Genomic DNA, 21,731 nt, shown 5'->3' on the forward strand with positions numbered 1-21,731 from the left:
TGTGATATACCATATTAACAAATGGAAGGATAAAAACCATATAATCATCTCAATAGATGCAGAAAAAGCTTGTGACAAAATTTAACACCCATTTATGACAAAAACCCTGCAGAAAGTAGGCATAGAGGGAACTTACCTCAACATAATAAAGGCCATATATGACAAACCCACAGCCAACAACATTCTCAGTGGTGAAAAAGTGAAATCATTTCCACTAAGATCAGGAACAAGACAAGGTTGCCCACTCTCACCACTATTATTCAACCTAGTTTTGGAAGTTTTAGCCACAGCAATCAGAGATGAAAAAGAAATAAAAGGAATCCAAATTGGAAAAGAAGAAGTGAAGCTGTCACTGTCTTCAGGTGACATGATAGTATACATAGAGAATCCTAAAGATGCCACCAGAAAACTATTTGAGGTAATCAATGAATTTGGGAAAATAGCAGGATACAAAATTAATGCACAGAAATCTCTTGCCTTCCTATACACTAATGATGAAAAATCTGAAAGAGAAATTAAAAAAACACTCCCATTTACCATTGCAACAAAAGGAATAAAATACCTAGGACTAAACGTACCTAAGGAGACAAAAGAGCTGTATTGAGAAAATTGTAAGACACTGATGAAAGAAATTAAAGATGATACTAATAGATGGAGACATATACCATGTTCTTAGATTGGCAGAGTCAACATTGTATAAATGACTCTTCTACCCAAAGCAATCTACAGATTCAATGCAATCCCTATCAAACTACCAATGCCATTTTTCACAGAACTAGAACAAAAAATTTCACAATTTGTATGGAAACACAAGAGACTCCAAATAGCCAAAGCAATCTTGAGAACGAAAAACGTAGCTGGAGGAATCAGGCTCCTGGACTTCAGACTATACTATAAAGGTACAGTAATCAAGACAGTATGGTACTGGCCCTGAAACAGAAATATAGATCAATGGAAGAGGATAGAAAGCCCAGAGATAAACCTACACATCTATGGTTACCTTATCTTTGATAAAGGAGGCAAGAATATACAATGGAGTAAAGACAGCCTTTTCTATAAGTGGTGCCAGGAAAACTGGACAGCTACATGTAAAAGGATGAAATTAGAACACTCCCTAACACCATACACAAAAATAAACTCAAAATGGATTAAAGGCCTAAATGTAAGGCCAGATACTATACCAGTCTTAGAGGAAAGCATTGGCAGAACACTCTATGACATATATCACAGCAAGATCCTTTTTGACCCATCTCCTAGAGAAATGGAAATAAAAACAAATAAATGGGACCTAATGAAACTTTAAAGCTTTTGCACAGCAAAGGAGACCACAAACAAGATAAAAAGACAGCCCTCAGAATGGGAGAAAATATTTGCAAACTAAGCAACTGACAAAGGATTAATCTCCAAAATATTCAAGCAGTTCATGCAGCTGAATATGAAAAAAACAAACAGCCCTATCAAATAATGGGCAGAAGACCTAAATAGACATTTCTCCAAAGAAGATATACACATTATCAACAAACACATGAAAGGATGCTCAACATCACTAATCATTAGAGAAACGCAAACCAAAACAACAATGAGGTATTATCTCACACCAGTCAGAATGGGTATCATCAAAAATATACCAAAAATGCTGGAGAGGGTGTGGAGAAAAGGGAACCCTCTTGCACTGTTGGTGGAATGTAAGTTGATACAGCCATTATGGAGAACAGTATGGAGGTGCCTTAAAAAACTAAAAATATAACTACCCAATGACCCAGCAATCCCAGTATTGGGCATATACCTTGAGAAGACCAGAATTCAAAAAGAGTCATGTACCACAATGTTCATTGCAGCACAATTTACAATAGCCAGGACATGGAAGCAACCTAAGTGTCCATTGACAAATGAATGGATAAAGAAGATGTGGCACATATGCACAATGGAATATTACTCAGCCATAAAAGGAAACGAAATTGTTATTTGTAGTTAGGTGGATGGTCCTAGAGTTTTTTGTACAGAGTGAAGCAAGTCAGAACAACAAATACCGTATGCTAACACATATATATGGAATCTAAAAAAAAAAAAAAACGTGGTTCTGATGAACCCAGGGGCAGGACAGTAATAAAGACGCAGATGTAGAGTATGGACTTAAGGACATGGGGTTGGGGAATGGTAAGCTAGGACGAAGTGAGAGAGTATCATTGATATACATACACTACCAAATGTAAAGTAGATAGCTAGTGGGAAGGATCTGCATAGCACAGGGAGGTCAGCTCAGGGCTTTCTGACCACCTATAGGGGTAGGATAGGGAGTGTGGGAGGGAGACGCAAGAGGGATTGGATATGGGGATATATGTATATGTATAGGTGATTCACTTTGTCATACAGCAGCAACTAACACAACAATGTAAAGCAATTATACTCCAATAAAGGTGTTAAAAATATTTTCATTCATAGGCTATGCAGACAGAATAAGCCTTTTTAAGACCACTATCTCTCCTGTCTGCTGGAGTTTAAGCTCCATCAGACCATATCTCTGACATTCACTGACGTTTTACCAGGGCCTATCCCAGTCTTTAGCACCTAGGGGTCATAAAGTAAATTTTTGTCTAATGAGTGTGTGAATGAATACTCTCATGAATTGGAATTTTGTTGTATACCAATATGGGGCAAGAGTAATATGGTGTAAACTTTGAAGAATATCCTTGGGTTTAAAAAGTGGAAGAAGGGCTTCCCTGGTGGCGCAGTGGTTGAGAGTCCGCCTGCCGATGCAGGGGACACGGGTTCGTGCCCCGGTCCAGGAGGATCCCACGTGCCGCGGAGCGGCTGGGCCCGTGAGCCATGGCCGCTGAGCCTGCGCGTCCGGAGCCTGTGCTCCGTAATGGAAGAGGCCACAGCAGTAAGAGGCCCGTGTACCGCAAAAAGAAATAAAAAATAAAAAGTTGAAGAAGAATTTAGAATCTATCAGGACAGACTTGATTGTTGCTATTATTATTATTTATCAACATTGATAATTTTTTTGCCAAATCCTTGGTGAATGTATACTGGATGATATCACATTTTATATCAACTATAGATTTTAATATAGATTGATGTTTATGATAATTTTATAATAAACTTCATATAGATCATAAAAAAAGATACAAATAGCTTCAGAAATACAGGGTACCTGGGAACAAACCTAACAAAGAAAATGTACAATTTTCAAGAGGAAAAGAATTCTAAAATTTTATTGAAAGATTTTCAAAATGTCAATAATTGGAAAACAAATGATGTTCATGGAGAGGAAGACTGAATTTTTTAAAAATCTCAGTTCCTTCTAATAGTCTTGCAAATCCAGTCAGAAGTCCACTTGTCGAAATTGATGACCAAGTTGAATATACAAATTATAAAGGTGAGCAAAGGGCCTGTGAATAGGTAAGACACTCTTGAAGAGAGAGAAAACACAGGGGACTTGCGCTGCCAGATACGGGGACTTATTATAAAACTGCAGTATATGCCCCCTGTTTGGTATTGGCTCAAGGATAGACAGATAAACTAGTAGAATCAAATAGATAGTCCAGAAACAGACTTATATATATATGGAAATCTGATTTATGACAAGGCTAGCATTGCAGACTATTGATGGTAGGACAATTTATTATCCACGTGCAAATAAAGTAGTGGATCCTCACACTACACACACAAATTAATTTCAGATGGTTTAAGGACTTAGATGTAAAATGCAAAACTATGAAGGTTTAGAAGACAATATAAGATAAGATCTCAATGACTGTATTAGTAAAGGCTTTCTTAAACAAGACCCAATAAGGATAGACCATAAAGGAAAAAACTGATTAATTTGATTACATAAAAAGTAAAAACTTCTGTTATTCAAAAGACATTATAAAGGGACAGAACAGCAGAGCCTTGTTCAAGATGATGAAGTCAAATGCCTAGTGCATTTGATTAATGTATTTGATATTTGCACAACTAGAAAATAGGAAGAATTTGCTAATAAATACATAGAAAATGAAGGAAACACATACACACATGCTGTGCAAAGATCTTCTTATCAGTTCAGGGAGAGAAAGGAAAAATAGTATTGTGTGCTATATTGCTCACCTATTAATAACATTTACATGATGTCTAATAAAAATGGTGATATAATTGCATTGGGAAGATGGGTGCATAAAAAGTATGCCTGTGTTTGTGAAAAAGAGCTAAATAATATGTCATGAGATAACTAAAAATTGTCAAACTCTTGGTTTGGTAGATTAGCTAATTGTATCAACATTAATTTCCTGGTTGTGATAATTGTACTATGGTTATATAAAATATTAACATTAGGGAGAGCTAGGTGAAGGGTATATGAGGACTCTGGCTATACTTGCAACTTTCTGTAAGCCTAAGATTAATTCATCATAAGAAGTTAAAGAAATCAACTAATAGTTGTTGGCTCTGGGGAGTAAGAAATGTGACAGTGCTGGGGGATTATTGACATTTGGTAATAATTTTTATAGCACTACTTGACTTTTTAATTGGTATGCATTTGTTATTGGAGAAAATGGAAAGTAGAAAATTGTGCAGAGCCCAATGGAGGAAAGTTATTTCTCTGTAAATTTAACTTGGATGCTTTGGAAAGAATTGACAAAGTTAGTTACATGGAAAAGGATATTGCTATCAAATTATCTATGAGGGAGATTGAGCTTGTTAGTTTAGTCAGAAGTTAAAGAGGGAAACAATTAAAAAGTATATACTTAAACATTTTATTTTAGCTTGGAACCTAAAAATGCATACTTATTCATCAATCTTTTAATGAAGGGCCATAGCTTTTTGTGTGTGTAGGGAATCCAGTGAGTAGAGTTCAGTAATGGATTTCTTATATAAACCATGCCTGTATTCTTTATCATAATTTTAAATTTCAGTCTCTTTAAAGAGAAAGAACCTAAAGAACATATGATAAAACCTATCTACCTCCATACTTCTTTTCATCTTGTAAAACCAAAACACCCTATCCATTAAACAATAGCTCTCCATTGCTACTTTCCCCTGCCTCTGGCAACCACCATTCTACTTTCTGTCTCTATCATTTCGACTACTTTCAGTATCTCATATAAGGGGATCATACAGTATTTCTCTTTTTGTGTCTGACTTATTTTACTTAGCAGTGTTCTCGTGGTTCATCCATGTTGTAGCATATGTCAGAATTTTCTTCCTTTTTAAGGCTGAATGATATTCCATTGCATATCTATACCACGTTTAGCTTATCCATTCATTCATTAAAGGACCCTTGGGTTGTTTCCACATTTTAGGTATTGTGAGTAATGCTGCTGTGAACATGAGTGTACAAATATCTCTTCAAGACACTGATACCCTTCAATCCTTTTTTCATCCCTGCTTTCAATTCCACCAAGAAGTGGAATTGCTGGATTGTATGGTAATTCTATTTTTAATTTTTTGAGGAACTCATATTATTTTCCATAACATTTCCATTTTACATTCCCATGAACAGTGCACAAGGGTTGCCATTTGTCTCTATTCTTGCCAACTGTTGTTATTTCCTGTGGTTTTTTTTTTTTTTTATGGCAGCCATCCTAATAGTGTGAGGTGGCCTCACATTGTAATTTTGATTCACATTTCCTTAATGATCATTGATGTTGAACATTTTTTCATGTGCTTATTGGCCATTTGTATATCTTCCTTGGAGAAATGTCTATTCACTTCCTTTGCCCAGTTTTGAATTTTGTTGTTGTTGTTGAGTTTTAAGAGTTCTCTCTATATTCTATTCTGGGTATTAATCTCTATAAGATATATGATTTACAAATATTTTCTCCCATTCTTTGGGTTGCCTTTTCACTCTGTTGATATTATCTCCTGATGCACAACGTTTAAAACCTTTCATGAACTCCAATTTGTCTATTGTTGCTTTTGTTGCCTATGTCTTTGGTGTGTATCCAAGAAATGCTTGCCAAATCCAATGACATGAAGCTCTTGCCCTATGTTTTCTTCTAAGAGCTTTATAGTTTTAGCTGTTACATTTAGGCCTTTGATCCATTTTGAGTTAATTTTTTGTCTGTGGTGTTAAGTAAGGGTCCAACTTCATTCTTTTGCATGTGGATATACAGTTTTCCCAGCTTTCCCCCCAGTGAATGATCTTGGCCTCTCTGTGAAAAAATCGTTTGACTGTGTATGTGAGGGTTTATTTCTGGTCTCTCTATTCTGTTTCATTGGTCTATATGTCTGCCTTTATGCCAGTACCACATTGTTTTGATTGCTGTAGCTTTGTAGTAAGCTTTGAAATAAGGAAGTATGAGTCCTCAAGCTGTGTTCTTCTCTTTCAAGATTGATTTGCATATTTGGGATCCTTTGAGATACCATATGAATTTTAGGATGGGTTTTTTATTTCTGCAAGAAATATTACCTTGATAGGGATTTTGATAGGGATTGCATTGAATCTGTAGGTGGCTTTGGGTAGTATTGACATCTTAATATTAAGTTTTCCAGTTAATGAACATGGCATATGTTTTCATTTGTTTATGTCTTCTTTAATTTCTTTCAGCAGTGTTTTGTAGTTTGCATTTTGCAAGTCTTTTACCTCCTTAAGTAAATTCCAAAGTATTTATTCTTTTTGATGCTGTTATAAATGGGATTTTCATAATTTCCTTTTCAGATTGTTCATTGTTAGTATATAGAAATGAACTGATTTTTGTATTTTGGCTTTGTATCCTCTACTTTACCAGATTTATTTATTAGCTCTAATAGTTTTTTGTGGAACCTTCAGGGTTTTATATATAAGATCATAACATCTGTGAAAAGAGAAAACTTTACTTCTTCCTTTCCAATTTGGATGCTGTTTATTTCTTTTTCTTGCCTCATTGCTCTGGCTATAACTTTCAGTATTATGTTGAATAAAAGTGGCAAAAGTGGGCATCCTTATCTTGTTCCTGATCCTAGAGGAAAAACGTTCAGTCTTTTACTATTGAGTATGATGCTTGCTGTGGGTTTTTCACATTTGGCTTTTATTATGTTGAAATACAAAATAGAGTTTGTTACTTTTTATGGATTCTTATACTTTTCAAAAATTTCAAGTAAAGAAAAGAAATAACTGTGTGTTTGTGTTTGCAAATATACATGTATACACATACTAGATAAGCATATGTATATAATTTATTGATTGATATATATGAATAAACCTGGTGGACAAAATTACTTATTGAGGTTATTTTTTAGAACATTTGAAAATAGTAGATGAAGTGTTTCTTAATAAAACTATATCCCATCTTTTTTTAGATGTTGCACCCATTGGGTGTATTAGTTGTATGCTTGGTATAATGTTTAAACTGTTGCAAATTGAGGTGAATTAGTTGGAAGTGAAAGACTAGCAATATGAGTAGCTTATTTATATTTTTAATTTGACACTCTTTGATAAGAAAACAGGCAATATGTTTATGTTTAATGATATTCTTCTAAAAGATTTTTTTTTTCTTATTTCAGGTAACTTAATGCGGCCTCTTTTGAATTATGGTATTGCTTGGTGAGCATATCTTTTTTACTTTATGTTACTTTTCAGAATAACATTAACTTATATAAATTAGTTGTATTTTTGGTTTCCCATTGCAGTATGTCCATGGGCTTCCTGATTGAAGAGACTGCACCCATTGTTTGGAGAGGCCTTATGGTAATGTCAGCCATTGAGAAACTGTTGAGGCAGGTAAGAAAATTGCATTAAGCATCATTTTATTATCGGCACACTGTGGTTAATATTTTCTGATTGGAGAGTCGTTAAAATTTGCAGTCAGGTTTGAGATGTTTTGCAAAAGAACCCAGTCAATATACTGAATTTATAATGAGGTGTGTGGCGCCAAGACCAACTTTCACTGTCACATGATTGAATCTTTCCTGTTGCTTATTAGTACTAAAATCTAATGTCTTATTTTATATTATTCTGTTTTTCTGTTCAGACTCTGTTGAGTCTACATCAAGGCAAGGAAATTTATTTTATAAGTAATCTGCCTTCTTTAGATTTATGGTTAATTTCGTAGTGGCCAATATTGAGTTATAAGGGCAGTGTAGAAATTCCTTAGATGTAGAAAAAATTCTGTAAACCACAGTGCTTATGATTAAAATTGCTTCATAACAAAATGAAGTTTTATTTTACTCTGAGTACATATGGCTACATATTTATTTATATAGTATCTGTCCAATCAACTTGAATTTGTCCTTAAGGCAAAGAACAGTTGATTGGATAATCTAAAAATATCAGATGAGCTCTATGTTATTTATAGGAATAAATTTTATTTTTTCTTAGTAACTGTGAATTTATAGTTAATTGTGTTCTAGGTAAATATTATGAGTACTTTGGATTTTCTCCACTGACTTATAACAATTACGCCTTATTTATTCATGTTTTACTTTGGGTCAGGCACCATGCCATAGGCTGGCAGTTCTAATCACACATATTCCTATATTCATTTCCAGTTGTGAAAGTAAGTAGATATAATATGTCTTGAACTCTGAAACTCTTCTTTTTTCATTGTAACATCTTGTCTTTTTTCTGCTGCTTGAGTTCTGATAAATGTGCTCTTTGATCTTTGGTCCCAGAATCCTCCTATCTTCTCAGCACATTTAAGTCTCTTGGCTGCATTTCTTCCTCTTTCACACTCAGATCCCATAGTTGGTTATTTCAGTTATACTCCTGACCCCATCCATTCCAGTTCCTTTGTGATCTTGACCTTTATTTCTGTGGATTAAGCCAGGATTTTTTTTTCTTTAAGGAAATTCTAAAACAATATTTATTCAGTTTATAATTAAAGTTAGAGTCAATGGAAATTTGGAAACACCAGAAGGAGAATTTTGATTTTAATATTGTCAACTGAAAAAATTGTGCAACCTGTAAGTTGAGAATTATGTTTTATTTGGCGAACAAAACTGAGGACTTCATCCCAGGATGCAGTCTCTCAGGTAACTCTAAGGGACTGCTTCGAAGAGGTAAGGGAGGGGCCAGGATATATAAGAGTTTTTGCAGCAAAGACAGGTAGTCAGAACATCAAAAGATTACTGTCAATTTAAGAAAATTACATATCTCAAGTTAAGGAATTTAGCACTTGTCTATGTATGGGAGGATACAAGAGTTTGGGCTCATTGAAATCATTCCTTTGATATCTGGGGCCCTCAGTTATCTGGGGCCAGTATCCTGTGCTTTCTCATTCTGAGTTTCCTCAGGGTGCACCATCAGGGGTGGCTGCAGCAGCTGACTGCTAGATGGGGGGCATTCTGTTTCTATCCTGAGTTCCCTCAGGGCTCAGGGAGGCGGTAATGTGATGGCTTGATGGCTGCAACATCCTTGTTTACTGATATGGCAGGCAACATTTTCTCATTGACAATATTTCCTGCCTCCTATGTTAGTGTTAGAATTCTCAACAGGAAATGATTCAGAATTCCTCCTAAGTCTTTATGGATGGCCACAAGAAGATGGAAGTACTTCCGCTTTCCACAGTGATCAGACACTTAGAGATCCAAGTCAGTGAGAAGAGACACAGAAGTCCAGGCCAAGGGTTGGTGTTCCTAGCTCAGAGATGTAGAATCCCCATAGCCCATGCCCAGCAAGGGGTGAGCAAGTTCTCTCTTTTCTGTCCTTTTTAAATCTCAGGGATCCTTTTAAATCTCAGATTCCAACAGGTGACAAAAGCATCTGCAAATGAGCCCCTGAGCCTGGAAGAGAGAGAGCAAGTGTGTAACTGCCCTCAGGAGAGGGGCAAAGGGAGTTTCCCACAGAATGAGATTAAACCTGACAGTTCAAATAATTAGGCTGCAGAAAGACTGCACCTGAAGCTCAGACTTAGATTTAGTACCTGCTTTTATAAACAAAGAAAACTTTTTGAGACCAGAGGTGAGAAGATCAAAAGTCTGAAGGAACCAGAAGTATATTATTTTTTTATTTTGTGGGGTGTTGGGGAAGGGGAGAGGAGGCAGGATGCCAATTCTGTATTCTCAGTGTCCCACCATAACCCAGCCTTTTGTATCTACTGCTGAATACTGTTGGAGAATGTAGAATACTTGTGTTAATTGCTGGCATCATACATTTTTGATTTCTGAGTTTAGCCAGGCTCTCAGCACTTCAGTCATCTGATTTAATTCATTATTCTTTTAACATTTATTAAATGCTTAGCTTAAAAAATATTTAGAGGGCTTCCCTGGTGGCGCAGTGGTTGAGAGTCTGCCTGCCGATGCAGGGGACACGGGTTCGTGCCCTGGTCCGGGAAGATCCCACATGCCGCGGAGCGGCTGGGCCCGTGAGCCATGGCCACTGAGCCTGCGCGTCCGGAGCCTGTGCTCCGCAACGGGAGAGGCCACAACAGTGAGAGGCCCGCGTACCACACACACACACACAAAATATATATATATATATTTAGGGAATTTGGTAGTTTGGCAGAGGACCTATTGGAGATGTGGCGATTTGACTTGCTGGCACATAAATCATATAAAAGTTACAGTTTATTCTGACAAGTGCTGAAGATACATTTTTAGCAAACATACTACAAAATATCAGAATGAATATCAGGGGCGAGAAAATGAATCCATTACTTATTTTATTGGGATACTTAGAGGATACCTAGAGTATCCTCTAGGATATTAGGATATTGGCCTGCATGTTTGCCATACAGCCTTTTGTAAAGTTGCTTCTGTCATCTGGACATTTTAATAGGAGCTGAAAGCTGATATTTTTGGATCATACCGTGACCAGTGCTAATCATCTGAGCTATTAATTAAGGAGTGTTTTGTTTTAGTTTTTGTTTTGCTATAGAAAGCAGACCAGCATTTGGTAAATTTAACATCCTTTGTGAAAATATAGTAGCTGGATAGATGCTCTATATAGCAGTGGATTGTGGAGGGTACCTGGTTCATTGGCTGATTAAAAAAACTGAATATAACACATATGTAGTAGGTAGAAGAAGGTACAGATCATAAGTGTCCAGAAAGATGGATTATCCCAAAGTGAAAACACCTTCATACTCAGCATTCAGGACAAGATAAATGGAATACCAATGTTCCAGAAGCTCTTCTCCTGTCCCTTCCCAGTTACTATCTTGTGGGGAGATGATAAATACTTGTGGTAGGTCTGCCACCTTGAACTGGAATCTTTTTTAAAGTTTTTTTCCCTCTTTCTTTTAATTTATTGAGTTAAACTTATACATATAATAGGATTCACAGATCTTATATGTGGAGTTCAGTGATTTTTGATAAACATATATGACTGTGTAACCATACCCCAATCAAGATAGAGGACATTTCCATGCCCCTAGAAAGTTTCCTTGGACTCTCTTGTAGTCAGTCCCACACCCATAGGCCATGATTGTTGTGATTTCTGTCACCATAAATGAGTTTTACATAAATGAGTTTTACATGTTCTTATACTTCATATAAAGGGAACCTTATAGTATAGAGCCTTTTGTATCTGGTTTCTCTTTCTTAGTCTAATGCTTTTGAAGTCATCCTTGTTGCATGTATCAGTAGCTGAGTCCTTTTTATTGCTGAGTAGTATTCCTTTGCATGAATATAACCTAATATTGTTTTAGCTGTTCTTCTGTTGATAGACGTTTAGGTAGTCTCCAGTTTTGGACCATTATGAATAATGCTGCTATAAATACTTGTACAGGTGTTCATAAGAGTTCCAGTTGTTTCACATCTTTGTCAATGTTTGGTGTGGTCATTCTGTTCACTGGTGGGTATAAAATGATATCTTCTGATGGTTTTAATTTGTGCTTCCCTTATGGTCAGTGATTTTAAGCCCCTTTTCATGTGCTGTATCTTCTTTCATGAAGTGTATGTTCAAGTCTTTCACTCTTTTTTTTTTTTTGGCTCATTTTTCTTCTTGTAATTGAGTTGGAAGAGTTTTAATATATTCTGGTTATGAGTCCATTGTCAGGTACATGTATTGGGAATATTTCTCCCAGTCTGTGGCTTGCCTTGTGATGAGCTGAAGTTTTAAATTTTCGTGAAACCCAATTTATCCCCCCCCTCCAATTTTTTTTTTTCTTAATGCTTAGTACTTTTTCTGCCCTCTCTAAGAAAATCTTTGCCTGTCTACCCCAAGGTTGATATTCTCGTGTATATTTTTACCTTTAAGATTTATAGGTCTGGCTTGTATATCAGGAATTAAGTTTTTTGTATGAAGTGAGATAATGATCAAGGTTTATATTTTTTCATAGTTGTGTCATAATAGGAAATATATTTATTCTTTGTCCTTGGGTCCTGACACAAAGCTCCTAAAACCCTTGGAATTTCCTGAGTGATAGGATTGTCCTTTGTCATTCATAAGGAGCCTCGTTTTGAGCACACCTGCTAGTTCATGCTAGTGAGGTGACTTGGGGTAGGACCCCTAGATAGCCTCAGGATGGGACTGGTCACCAGCAAGGCCAAGTATTTAGAGGGTTAGAACTTTCAGCCTCTCCTACTGACCTCTGGGAACGGGAAGGGAGGTGGGCTGCAGATTAAACTCTATGAAAATTCTTGAACAACAAGATTTGATGAGCTTCTGGGTTGTAAAACACATCCACATGCTGGGTGGGTTGTGTACTCTAGTTCCATGGGGACAGAAGCTCCTGTGCTCAGGGCCCTTCTGAACCTTGTATTTACCTCTTCATCTGGCTGTTCATCTGTATCCTTTATAATACCCTTTATAATAAACTGGTAAATGTAAGTAAACATTTTTCTGAGTTCTGTGAGCTGCTCTAGTAAAATACAGGCAACCTCAGATATTGTGGGTTTGGTTCCAGACCACCGCAGTGAAGGGAATATCACAATAAAGCAGTTGCATAAACTTTTTTGTTTCCCAGTGCACATGAGAGTTACGTTTCCATTATACTGTAGTCTATAAAGTGTGCAATAGCATTATGTCTAAAAAGAAAAAACGTATATACCTTAATTAAAATATACTTTCTTGCTAAAAAGTGTTAACTATCATCTGAGCCTTCAGCAAGTCATAATCTTTTTGCAATAGTAACATGAAAGATCAGTGATCACAGATCACAATAACAAATATGATAATAATGAAAAAGTTTGAAATATTGCAAGGATTACCAAAATGTGACACAGAGACACAGTGAGTAAATGCTCACTTGGAAAAATGGTCCTGATAGACTTGCTTGATGCAGGGTTGCCACAAACCTTCAATTTGTAAAAGATGCAATATCTGTGAAGTGTGATACAATGAGGTATGCTTTCAGTTGAACCTGAGGAGGGGGTCATGTGAACCTCACATTTATAGCCAGTCAGCCCAGAAGCACGTGTAATAGCCTGGACTTGTGATTGGCATCTGAATTGGGTGAAGTCTTGTGGGACTAAGCCCTTAACGTATGGGATCTGATGCTATCTCCAGGTAGATAGTGTCAGAATTGACTTAATTGCTTGGCGGTGTTGGAAAACACACATTATAATAGTTTAATTGTTCTAGCACTTTGTTTAAAAGACTTCCCTTTCCCTATTGAATTGACTTGATACATTAGACAAAAATCAATTAAGCATATGTGTATGGGTCTATCTCTGGACACTGTGTTGTGTTCCATGAATAGTTTTATCCTTAGAGTAGAACCATACTCTCTTGATGATTGAAGCTGTATAGAAGGCTTAATATCAGAAAGTGAGAGTCCTCCAACTTTGTTTTTTCTTAAGATTGTTTTGACTATTCTAGGTTCTTTTACATTTCTGTATAAATTTTATATTCAACTTACCAATTTGTGTAGAAACGCATGTTGGTATTTTCATTAGGATAGTATCGAACTATCAGTATAGATCAGTTTTGGGTGAATCGAGATCCTGACAACATTGAGTCTTCTAACCCTGAGCATGGTATGTTTCTACATTTATTTAGATTTTCTTTAATTTCTTGGAGTAATATTATATAGTTTTCAGTGTATAGGTCTTGTAATTCATTTGTTAGATTTATCTTAAGTGTTCTTTGATGTTGTAAATGGAATTTTTTTGGGGTGTTTAATTTCAAATTGTTTACAGTTAGCACATAGTACATATACTATTGATTTTTGTATATTAACCTTGTATTCATGATTTTTCCAAATTTGTTTTCAAGTAGTTATTTAGTAGCTTTCTTGGTACCTTGTATGCACATGATTATATTGTCTGCAAGTAAAACAGCTTCATTTCTTTCTTTCCAATCTATTCTTTTCATTTTGTTTTCTTGTCTTCTTATTGAACTGGCTAGTACTATCAGTACACTGTTGAACAGAAAAGATGAAAGCAGACATGCTAGTCTTCATCCAGATTTTTTTTCTTATTTGATGATATTTATTCTCTTTACCAAGATGTACAATAAAAGGGAAATGTCACATCTAGTGACATTAACATTAAATATTTCTTCATTAAGAAAGATGATAGCGATTGGTTCAAGTTGGCAGAGTAGAAGGATGGGTTCTCACTTCCTCTTGTGAGAACACTGGAATCACAACTAACTGCTGAACAATCATAAACAGGAAAACACTGGAACTCACCCAAAAAGATACCCCACATCCAAAGACAAAGGAGAAGACACAATGAGATGGTAGGAGGGGTGTAATCACAATAAAATCAAATCCCATAACTGCTGGTGGGTGACTCACAAACTGGAGAACACTTATACCACAGAAGTCCAAGAACTGGAGTGAAGGTTCTGAGCCCCACGTCAGGCTTCCGAACCTGGGGGCCCGGCAACAGGAGGAGGAATTCCTAGAGAATCAGACTTTGAAGGCTGGTGGGATTTGATTGCAGGACTTTGACAGGACTGGGGGAAACAGAGACTGCACTCTTGGAGGGCACACACAAAGTAGTGTGGGCACCAGGACCCAGGGGAAGGAGCAGTGACCCCATAGAGACTGAACCAGAGCTACCTGCTAGTGTTGGAGGGTCGCCTGCAGAGGCGGGAGGTGGCTCTGTCTCACCGTAAGGACAAGGACACTGGCAGCAGAAGTTCTGGGAAGTACTCCTTGGCGTGAGCCCTCCCGGAGTCTGCCATTAGCCCCACCAAAGAGCCTGGGTAGGCTCCGGGTTGGGGTCGCCTCAGGCCAAACAACCAACAGGGAGGGGACCCAGCCCTACCCATCAGCAGACAAGTGGATTAAAGTTTTACTGAGCTCTGCCCACCTGAGCAACAGCCAGATCTACCCACCACCAGTCCCTCCCGTCAGGAAACTTGCAGAACCTGCTTAGATAGCCTCATCCACAGGAGCAGACAGCAGAAGCAAGAACTACAGGCCTGCAGCCTGTGGAACAAAAACCACATTCACAGAAAGATAAACAAGATGAAAAGGCAGAGGGCTATGTACCAGATGAAGGAACAAGATAAAAATCCCAGAAAACCAAATGAAGTGGAGATAGGCGACCTTCCAGAAAAAGAATTCAGAATAATGATAGTGAAGATGATCCAGGACCTCAGAAAAGAATGGAGGCAAAGATCGAGAAGATGCAAGAAATATTTAACAAAGATCTAGAAGAATTAAAGAACAAACAAACAGAGATGAACAATATAGTAACTGAATTGAGAAGTACAGTAGAAGGAATCAATAGCAGAATAACTGAGGCAAAAGAACGGATAACTGACCTGGAAGTCAGAATGGTGGAATTCACTGCTGCAGAACAGAATAAAGAAAAAAGAATGAAAAGAAATGAAGACAGCCTAAGAGACCTCTGGGACAACATTAAAGGCAACAATATTCGCATTATAGGGGTCCAAGAAGGAGAAGAGAGAGAGAAGAACCTGAGAAAATATTTGAAGATATTACAGTCGAAAAGTTCCCTAACATGGGAAAGGAAATAGCCACCCAAGTCCAGGAAGTGCAGAGAGTCCCATACAGGACAAACCCAAGTAGAAACATGCCGAGACACATAGTAACCAAATTGGAAAAAATTAAAGACAAAGAAAAATTATTGAAAGCAGCAAGGGAAAATGACAAATAACATACAAGGGAGCTCCCATAAGATTAACAGCTGATTTCTCAGCAGAAACTCTGCAAGCCAGAAGGCAGTGACATGATATACTTAAAGTGATGAAAGGGAAGAACTTACAACCAAGATTATTCTACAACCAGCCTACAACCTACAACCAAGATTATCTCATTCAGATACAATGGAGAAATCGAAAGCTTTACAGACAAGCAAAAGCTGAGAGAATTCAGCACCACCAAACCAACTCTACAACAAATGCTAAAGGAACTTCTCTAAGTGGGAAACACAAGAGAAGGGCCTACAAAAACAAACGGAAAACAATTAAGAAAATGGTAATAGGAACATACATATCAATAATTACCTTAAACGTGAATGGAGTAAATGTTCCAACCAAAAGACACAGGTTTGCTGAATGGATACAAAAAAAGACCCATATATATGGTGTCTACAAGAGACCTACTTCAGACCTAAGGACACATACAGACTGAAAGTGAGGGGACAGAAAAAGATATTCCATGCAAATGGAAATCAAAAGATACCTGGAGTAGCAATACTCACATCAGATAAAATAGACTTTAAAATAAAGTATGTTACAAGAGACAAGGACACTACATAATGATCAAGGGATCAATCCAGGAAGAAGATAAACAATTATAAATATATATGCACCCAACAGAGGAGCACCTCAATACATAAGGCAACTGCTAACAGCTATAAAAGAGGAAATTGACAGTAACACAGTAATATTGGGGGAGTTTAACACCTCACTTATACCAATGGACGGATCATCCAAACAGAAAATTAATAAGGAAACAGAAGCGTTAAATGACACAATAGACCAGACAGATTTAATTGATATTTATAGGACATTCCATCAAAAAACAGCAGATTACACTTTCTTCTCAAGTGCGTACGGAACCTTCTCCAGAAGAGATCACATCTTGGGTCACAAATCAAGCCTTGGTAAATTTAAGAAAACTGAAATATCAAGCATCTTTTCTGACCACAATGCTAAGAGATTAGAATTCAATTACAGGGAAAAAAACACAAACACATGGAGGCTAAACAATACTTTACTAAATAACCAAGTGATCACTGAAGAAATCAAAAAGGAAATAAAAAAATACCTAGAGACAAATGACAATGAAAACACGATGATCCAAAACCTATGGGATTCAGCAAAAGCAGTTCTAAGAGGGTAATTTATAGATATACAAGCCTACTTCAAGAAAGAAGAAAAATTTCAAATTAGCAATCTAACCTTACACCTAAAGGAACTAGAGAAAGAAGACCAAACAAAACTGAAAGTTAGCAGAAGGAAAGAAATCATAAAGATCAGAGCAGAAATAAATGAAATAGAAACAAAGAAAATAATAGCAAAGATCAATAAAACTAAAAGCTGGTTCTTTTAGAAGAATAAACAAAATTGATAAACCATTAGACAGACTCATCAAGTAAAAGAGAGAGAGGACTCAAATCAATAATATTAGAAATGAAAAAGGAGAAGTTACAATGGACACCACAGAAATACAAAGCATCCTAAGAGACTACGACAAGCAACTCTATGACAATAAAATGGACAATCAGGAAGAAACAGACAAATTCTTAGAAAGGTATAACCTTCCAAGACTGAACCAGGAAGAAATAGAAAATATGAACAGACCAATCACAAGTAATGAAATGGAAAGTGTGATTAAAAATCTTCCAACAAACAAAAGTCCAGGACCAGATGGCTTCACAGGTGAATTCTATCAAACATTTAGAGAAGAGCTAACACCCGTTCTTCTCAAACTCTTCCAAAAAATTGCATATGAAGGAACACCCCCAAACTCATTCTATGAGGCCACCATCACCCTGATACCAAAGCCAGACAAAGATATCAGAAAAAAAGAAAATTACAGACCAATATCACTGATGAATATAGATGCAAAAATCTTCAACAAAATACTAGCAAACAGAATCCAACAATACATTAAAAGGATCATGATCAGTGGGATTTATCCCAGGGATGCAAGGATTCTTCAATATATGCAAATCAATCAATGTGATACACCACATTAACAAACTGAAGAATAAAACCATATGATCATCTCAATAGATGCAGAAAAAGCTTTTGACAAAATTCAACACCCATTTATGATAAAAACTCCAGAAAATGGGCAGAGACGGAACCTACCTCAGCATAATAAAGTCCATATATGACAAACCCACAGCAAACATCATTCTCAATGGGGAAAAACTGTAAGCACTTCCTCTAAGATCAGGAAAAGGACAAGGATGTCCACTTTCACCACTATTATTCAACATAGTTTTGGAAGTCCTAGCCACAGCAATCAGAGAAGAAAAAGAAATAAAAGGAATACAAATTGGAAAAGAAGAAGTAAAACTGTCACTGTTTGCAGATGCCATGATTCTATACATAGAGAATCCTAAAGATGCTACCAGAAAACTACTAGAGCTAATCAATGAATTTGGTGAAGTAGCAGGATACAAACTTAATGCACAGAAATCTCTTGCATTCCTATACACTAATGATGAAAACTCTGAAAGAGAAATTAAGGAAACACTCCCATTTACCGTTGCAACAAAAAGAATAAAATACCTTGGAATAAACCTACCTAGGGAGCAAAAGATCTGTATGCAGAAAACTATAAGACACTGTTGAGAGAAATTAAAGATGATTCCAACAGATGGAGAGATATACCATGTTCTTGGATTGGAAGAATCAATACTGTGAAAATGACTATACTACCCAAAGCAATCTACAGATTCAATGCAATCCCTATCAAATTACCAATGCTAATTTTTACGGAACTAGAACAAAAAATCTTAAAATTTGTATGGAGACAGAAAAGACCCCAAATAGGCAAATCAGTCTTGAGGGAAAAAAACGGAGCTGGAGGAATTAGACTCCCATATTTCAGACTGTACTACAAAGCTACAGTAATCAAGACAATATGGTGCTGGCACAAAAACAGAAATATAGATCAGTTGAACAGGATAGAAAGCCCAGAGATAAACCCACGCACCTATGGTCAACTAATCTATGACAAAGGAGAGAAGGATATACAATGGAGAAAAGACAGTCTCTTCAGTAAGTGGTGCTGGGAAAACTGGGCAGCCACATGTAAAAGAATGAAATAGAACAATCCCTAACACCATACAGAGAAATAAACTCAAAATGGATTAGAGACCTAAATGTAAGACCGGACACTATAAAACTCTTAGAGGAAAACATAGGAAGAACACTCTTTGACATAAATCATAGCATGATCTTTTTTGATCCACCTCCTAGAGTAATGGAAATAAAAACAAAAATAAACAAATGGAACCTAATGAAACTTAAAACCTTTTGCACAGCAAAGGAAAGCATTAAGAAGACGAAAAGACAACCCTCAAAATGGGAGAAAATATTTGCAAACGAATCAGTGGACAAAGGATTAGTCTCCAAAATATATAAACAGCTCATGCAGCTGAATATCAAAAAAACAACCCAATCCAAAAATGGGCAGAAGACCTAAATAGACATTTCTCCAAAGAGGACATACAGATGACTAAGAAGCACATGAAAAGCTGCTCAACATCACTAACTGTTAGAGAAATGCAAATCAAAACTGCAATGAGGTATCACCTCACACCAGTTAGAATGGGCATCATTAGAAAATTTACAAGCAACAAATACTGGAGAGGGTGTGGAGAAAAGGGAACCCTTTTGCACTGTTGGTGGGAATGTAAATTGATACAGCCACTATGGAGAACAGTATGGAGGTTCCTTAAAAAAACTAAAAATAGAATTACCATATGAGCTTAGCATTCCCAGTACTGGACATATACCCAGAGAAAACCATAATTCAAAAAGACACATGCATCCCAGTGTTCATTGCAGCACTGTTTACAATAGCCAGGTCATGGGAGCAACCTAAATGCCCATCGACAGACGAATGGATAAAGAAGATGTGGTACATATATACAATGGAATATTACTCAGCCATAAAAAGGAACGAAATTGGGTCATTTGTAGCGACGTGGATGGATCTAGAGACTGTCATACAGAGTGAAGTAAGTCAGAAAGAGAAAAACAAATATCGTATATTAACGCACATATGTGGAACCTAAAAGAATGGTATAGATGAACCGGTTTGCAGAGCAGAAAGTGGGAGACAGATGTAGAGAACAAGCGTATGGACAGCAAGGGGGGAATGCGGCAGGGGGTGGGGATGGTGGTGGGATGAATTGGGAGATTGGGATTGACATGTATACACTGATGTGTATAAAATGGATGAGTAATAAGAACTGCTGTATAAAAAAATAAATAAAATGAAATTCAAAAAAGAAAGAAAAAGAAAGATGATAGCTGTAGGTTTTTATTGATGCCCTCTATCAGGTTGAGGAAATTCCTTTCTGTTTCTTTGTTTGCTGAGGAGCTTTTATCTTGAATGGGTGTTGAACTTCTTCAAATGCTTCTTTTTTTCATTTATTGAAATGATCATGTGGTTTTTCTCATTTATTCTATTAATGTGGTAATTTATAATACATTGATTTATTTTCTGATCTTAGACCAAACTTGCATTCCTGAGATAAATTCTCCTTGGTCATGATATTTTAATTACAATAAATAATAGTATACTTACTTTTAATATGTTGCTGGATTCAATTTGCCAGTATTTTATTAAGGAGTTTTAGATCAATATTTATGAAGAATATTGGTTTCTAAGTTGTTTTTCCTGTAATGTCTTTTTCAGGTGTTGTATAAGAACTATCTTGGCCTCATAAAATGCATTTGGAAGTACTTCCCTCCTCTTCTATTTTGTGAAAGATTATTAGCTTTGGTTTAAAGTTTGTATTTTGTGGAGTTTACCAAGGAAGCCTAGAGCTGGAGTAGCGCTTCCCCCCCCTCCCCACCACCCTGCCCTCAGCCACTGTGGGTGGGGAGGTTTCTGAGGACTAATTCTATTTAGAACTTTAATTTCATCTTGTTTCAGTTTTCTTGAGTTTTATAGGAATTTGTTCATTTCACCTGATTTGTAGAATATATACATGAACTTTGTTCATAGTATTACCTTATTACCTTTTCAGATAGGATATAGGATGTAGCAGTGTTCCCTCTGAATTCCTAATATTAGCAATTTGTTTTTTCTGTCTTTTATTCCTGATTTTTCTTGCTAGGGATTTTTCAATTTTGTTAATTTTTTCAAAGGATCAACTACTGGCCCTTTAAGATTTCGCTATTTTATGTTTATTTCTTATTTCATTGTTTTCTGGTCATACTGTTACTATTTATTTCAGGTTTTTTAAAAAAATGAATTTATTTATTTTATTTTTGGCTGCATTGGGGCTTCGTTCCTGCGCGCAGGCTTTCTCTCTTTCTCTAGTTGCAGTGAGCGGGGGCTACTCTTCGTTGTGGTGTGTGGGCTTCTTATTGCAGTGGCTTCTCTTGTTGTAGAGCAGCGGCTCTAGGCACATGGGCTTTAGTAGTTGCGGCATGCGCGCTCAGTAGCTGTGGCTCGTGGGCTCTACAGCACAGGCTCAGTAGTTGTGGCGCACAGGCTCAGTGGTTGTGGCACACGGGCTTAGTTGCTCCATGGCATGCGGGATCTTCCCAAACCAGGGCTTGAACCCGTGTCCCCTGCCTTGACGGGTGGATTCTTAACCACTGTGCCACCAGGGAAGCCCTATTTCAGGTTTTATTTGCTCTTTTTTTCTATCATCTTAAGGTAGAAACTTAGGTAATTGATGATAAGCATTTCTGGTTTTTTAATGTATGTAGTTATGGCTATAGATTTATCTCTAGTCATTGCTTAGAATCCTGCAAATTCTGATATATTTTCATT

The 21,731-nt window shown here is 36.7% G+C and overlaps 1 protein-coding gene across 3 annotated transcripts in view; it reads left to right on the forward strand.

Annotated features, from left to right (window-relative positions):
• Positions 1 to 21,731, forward strand: part of NUBPL (NUBP iron-sulfur cluster assembly factor, mitochondrial) — a 329,067-nt gene that overhangs the window by 97,522 nt on the left and 209,814 nt on the right. For all 3 annotated transcript variants that reach the window (XM_089907582.1, XM_089907581.1, XM_022553631.3), the window contains exons 5-6: positions 7,462 to 7,501; positions 7,588 to 7,678. In XM_089907582.1, the coding sequence (XP_089763708.1) occupies positions 7,462 to 7,501; positions 7,588 to 7,678 (131 nt within the window). The remainder of the gene's footprint in view (positions 1 to 7,461; positions 7,502 to 7,587; positions 7,679 to 21,731) is intronic.

The sequence above is a fragment of the Delphinapterus leucas genome, chromosome 2, assembly GCF_059928025.1.
Source record: "Delphinapterus leucas isolate spDelLeu-1000000601 "Yukka" chromosome 2, BTC_Dleu_Yukka2, whole genome shotgun sequence".
Taxonomy (NCBI): domain Eukaryota; kingdom Metazoa; phylum Chordata; class Mammalia; order Artiodactyla; family Monodontidae; genus Delphinapterus; species Delphinapterus leucas.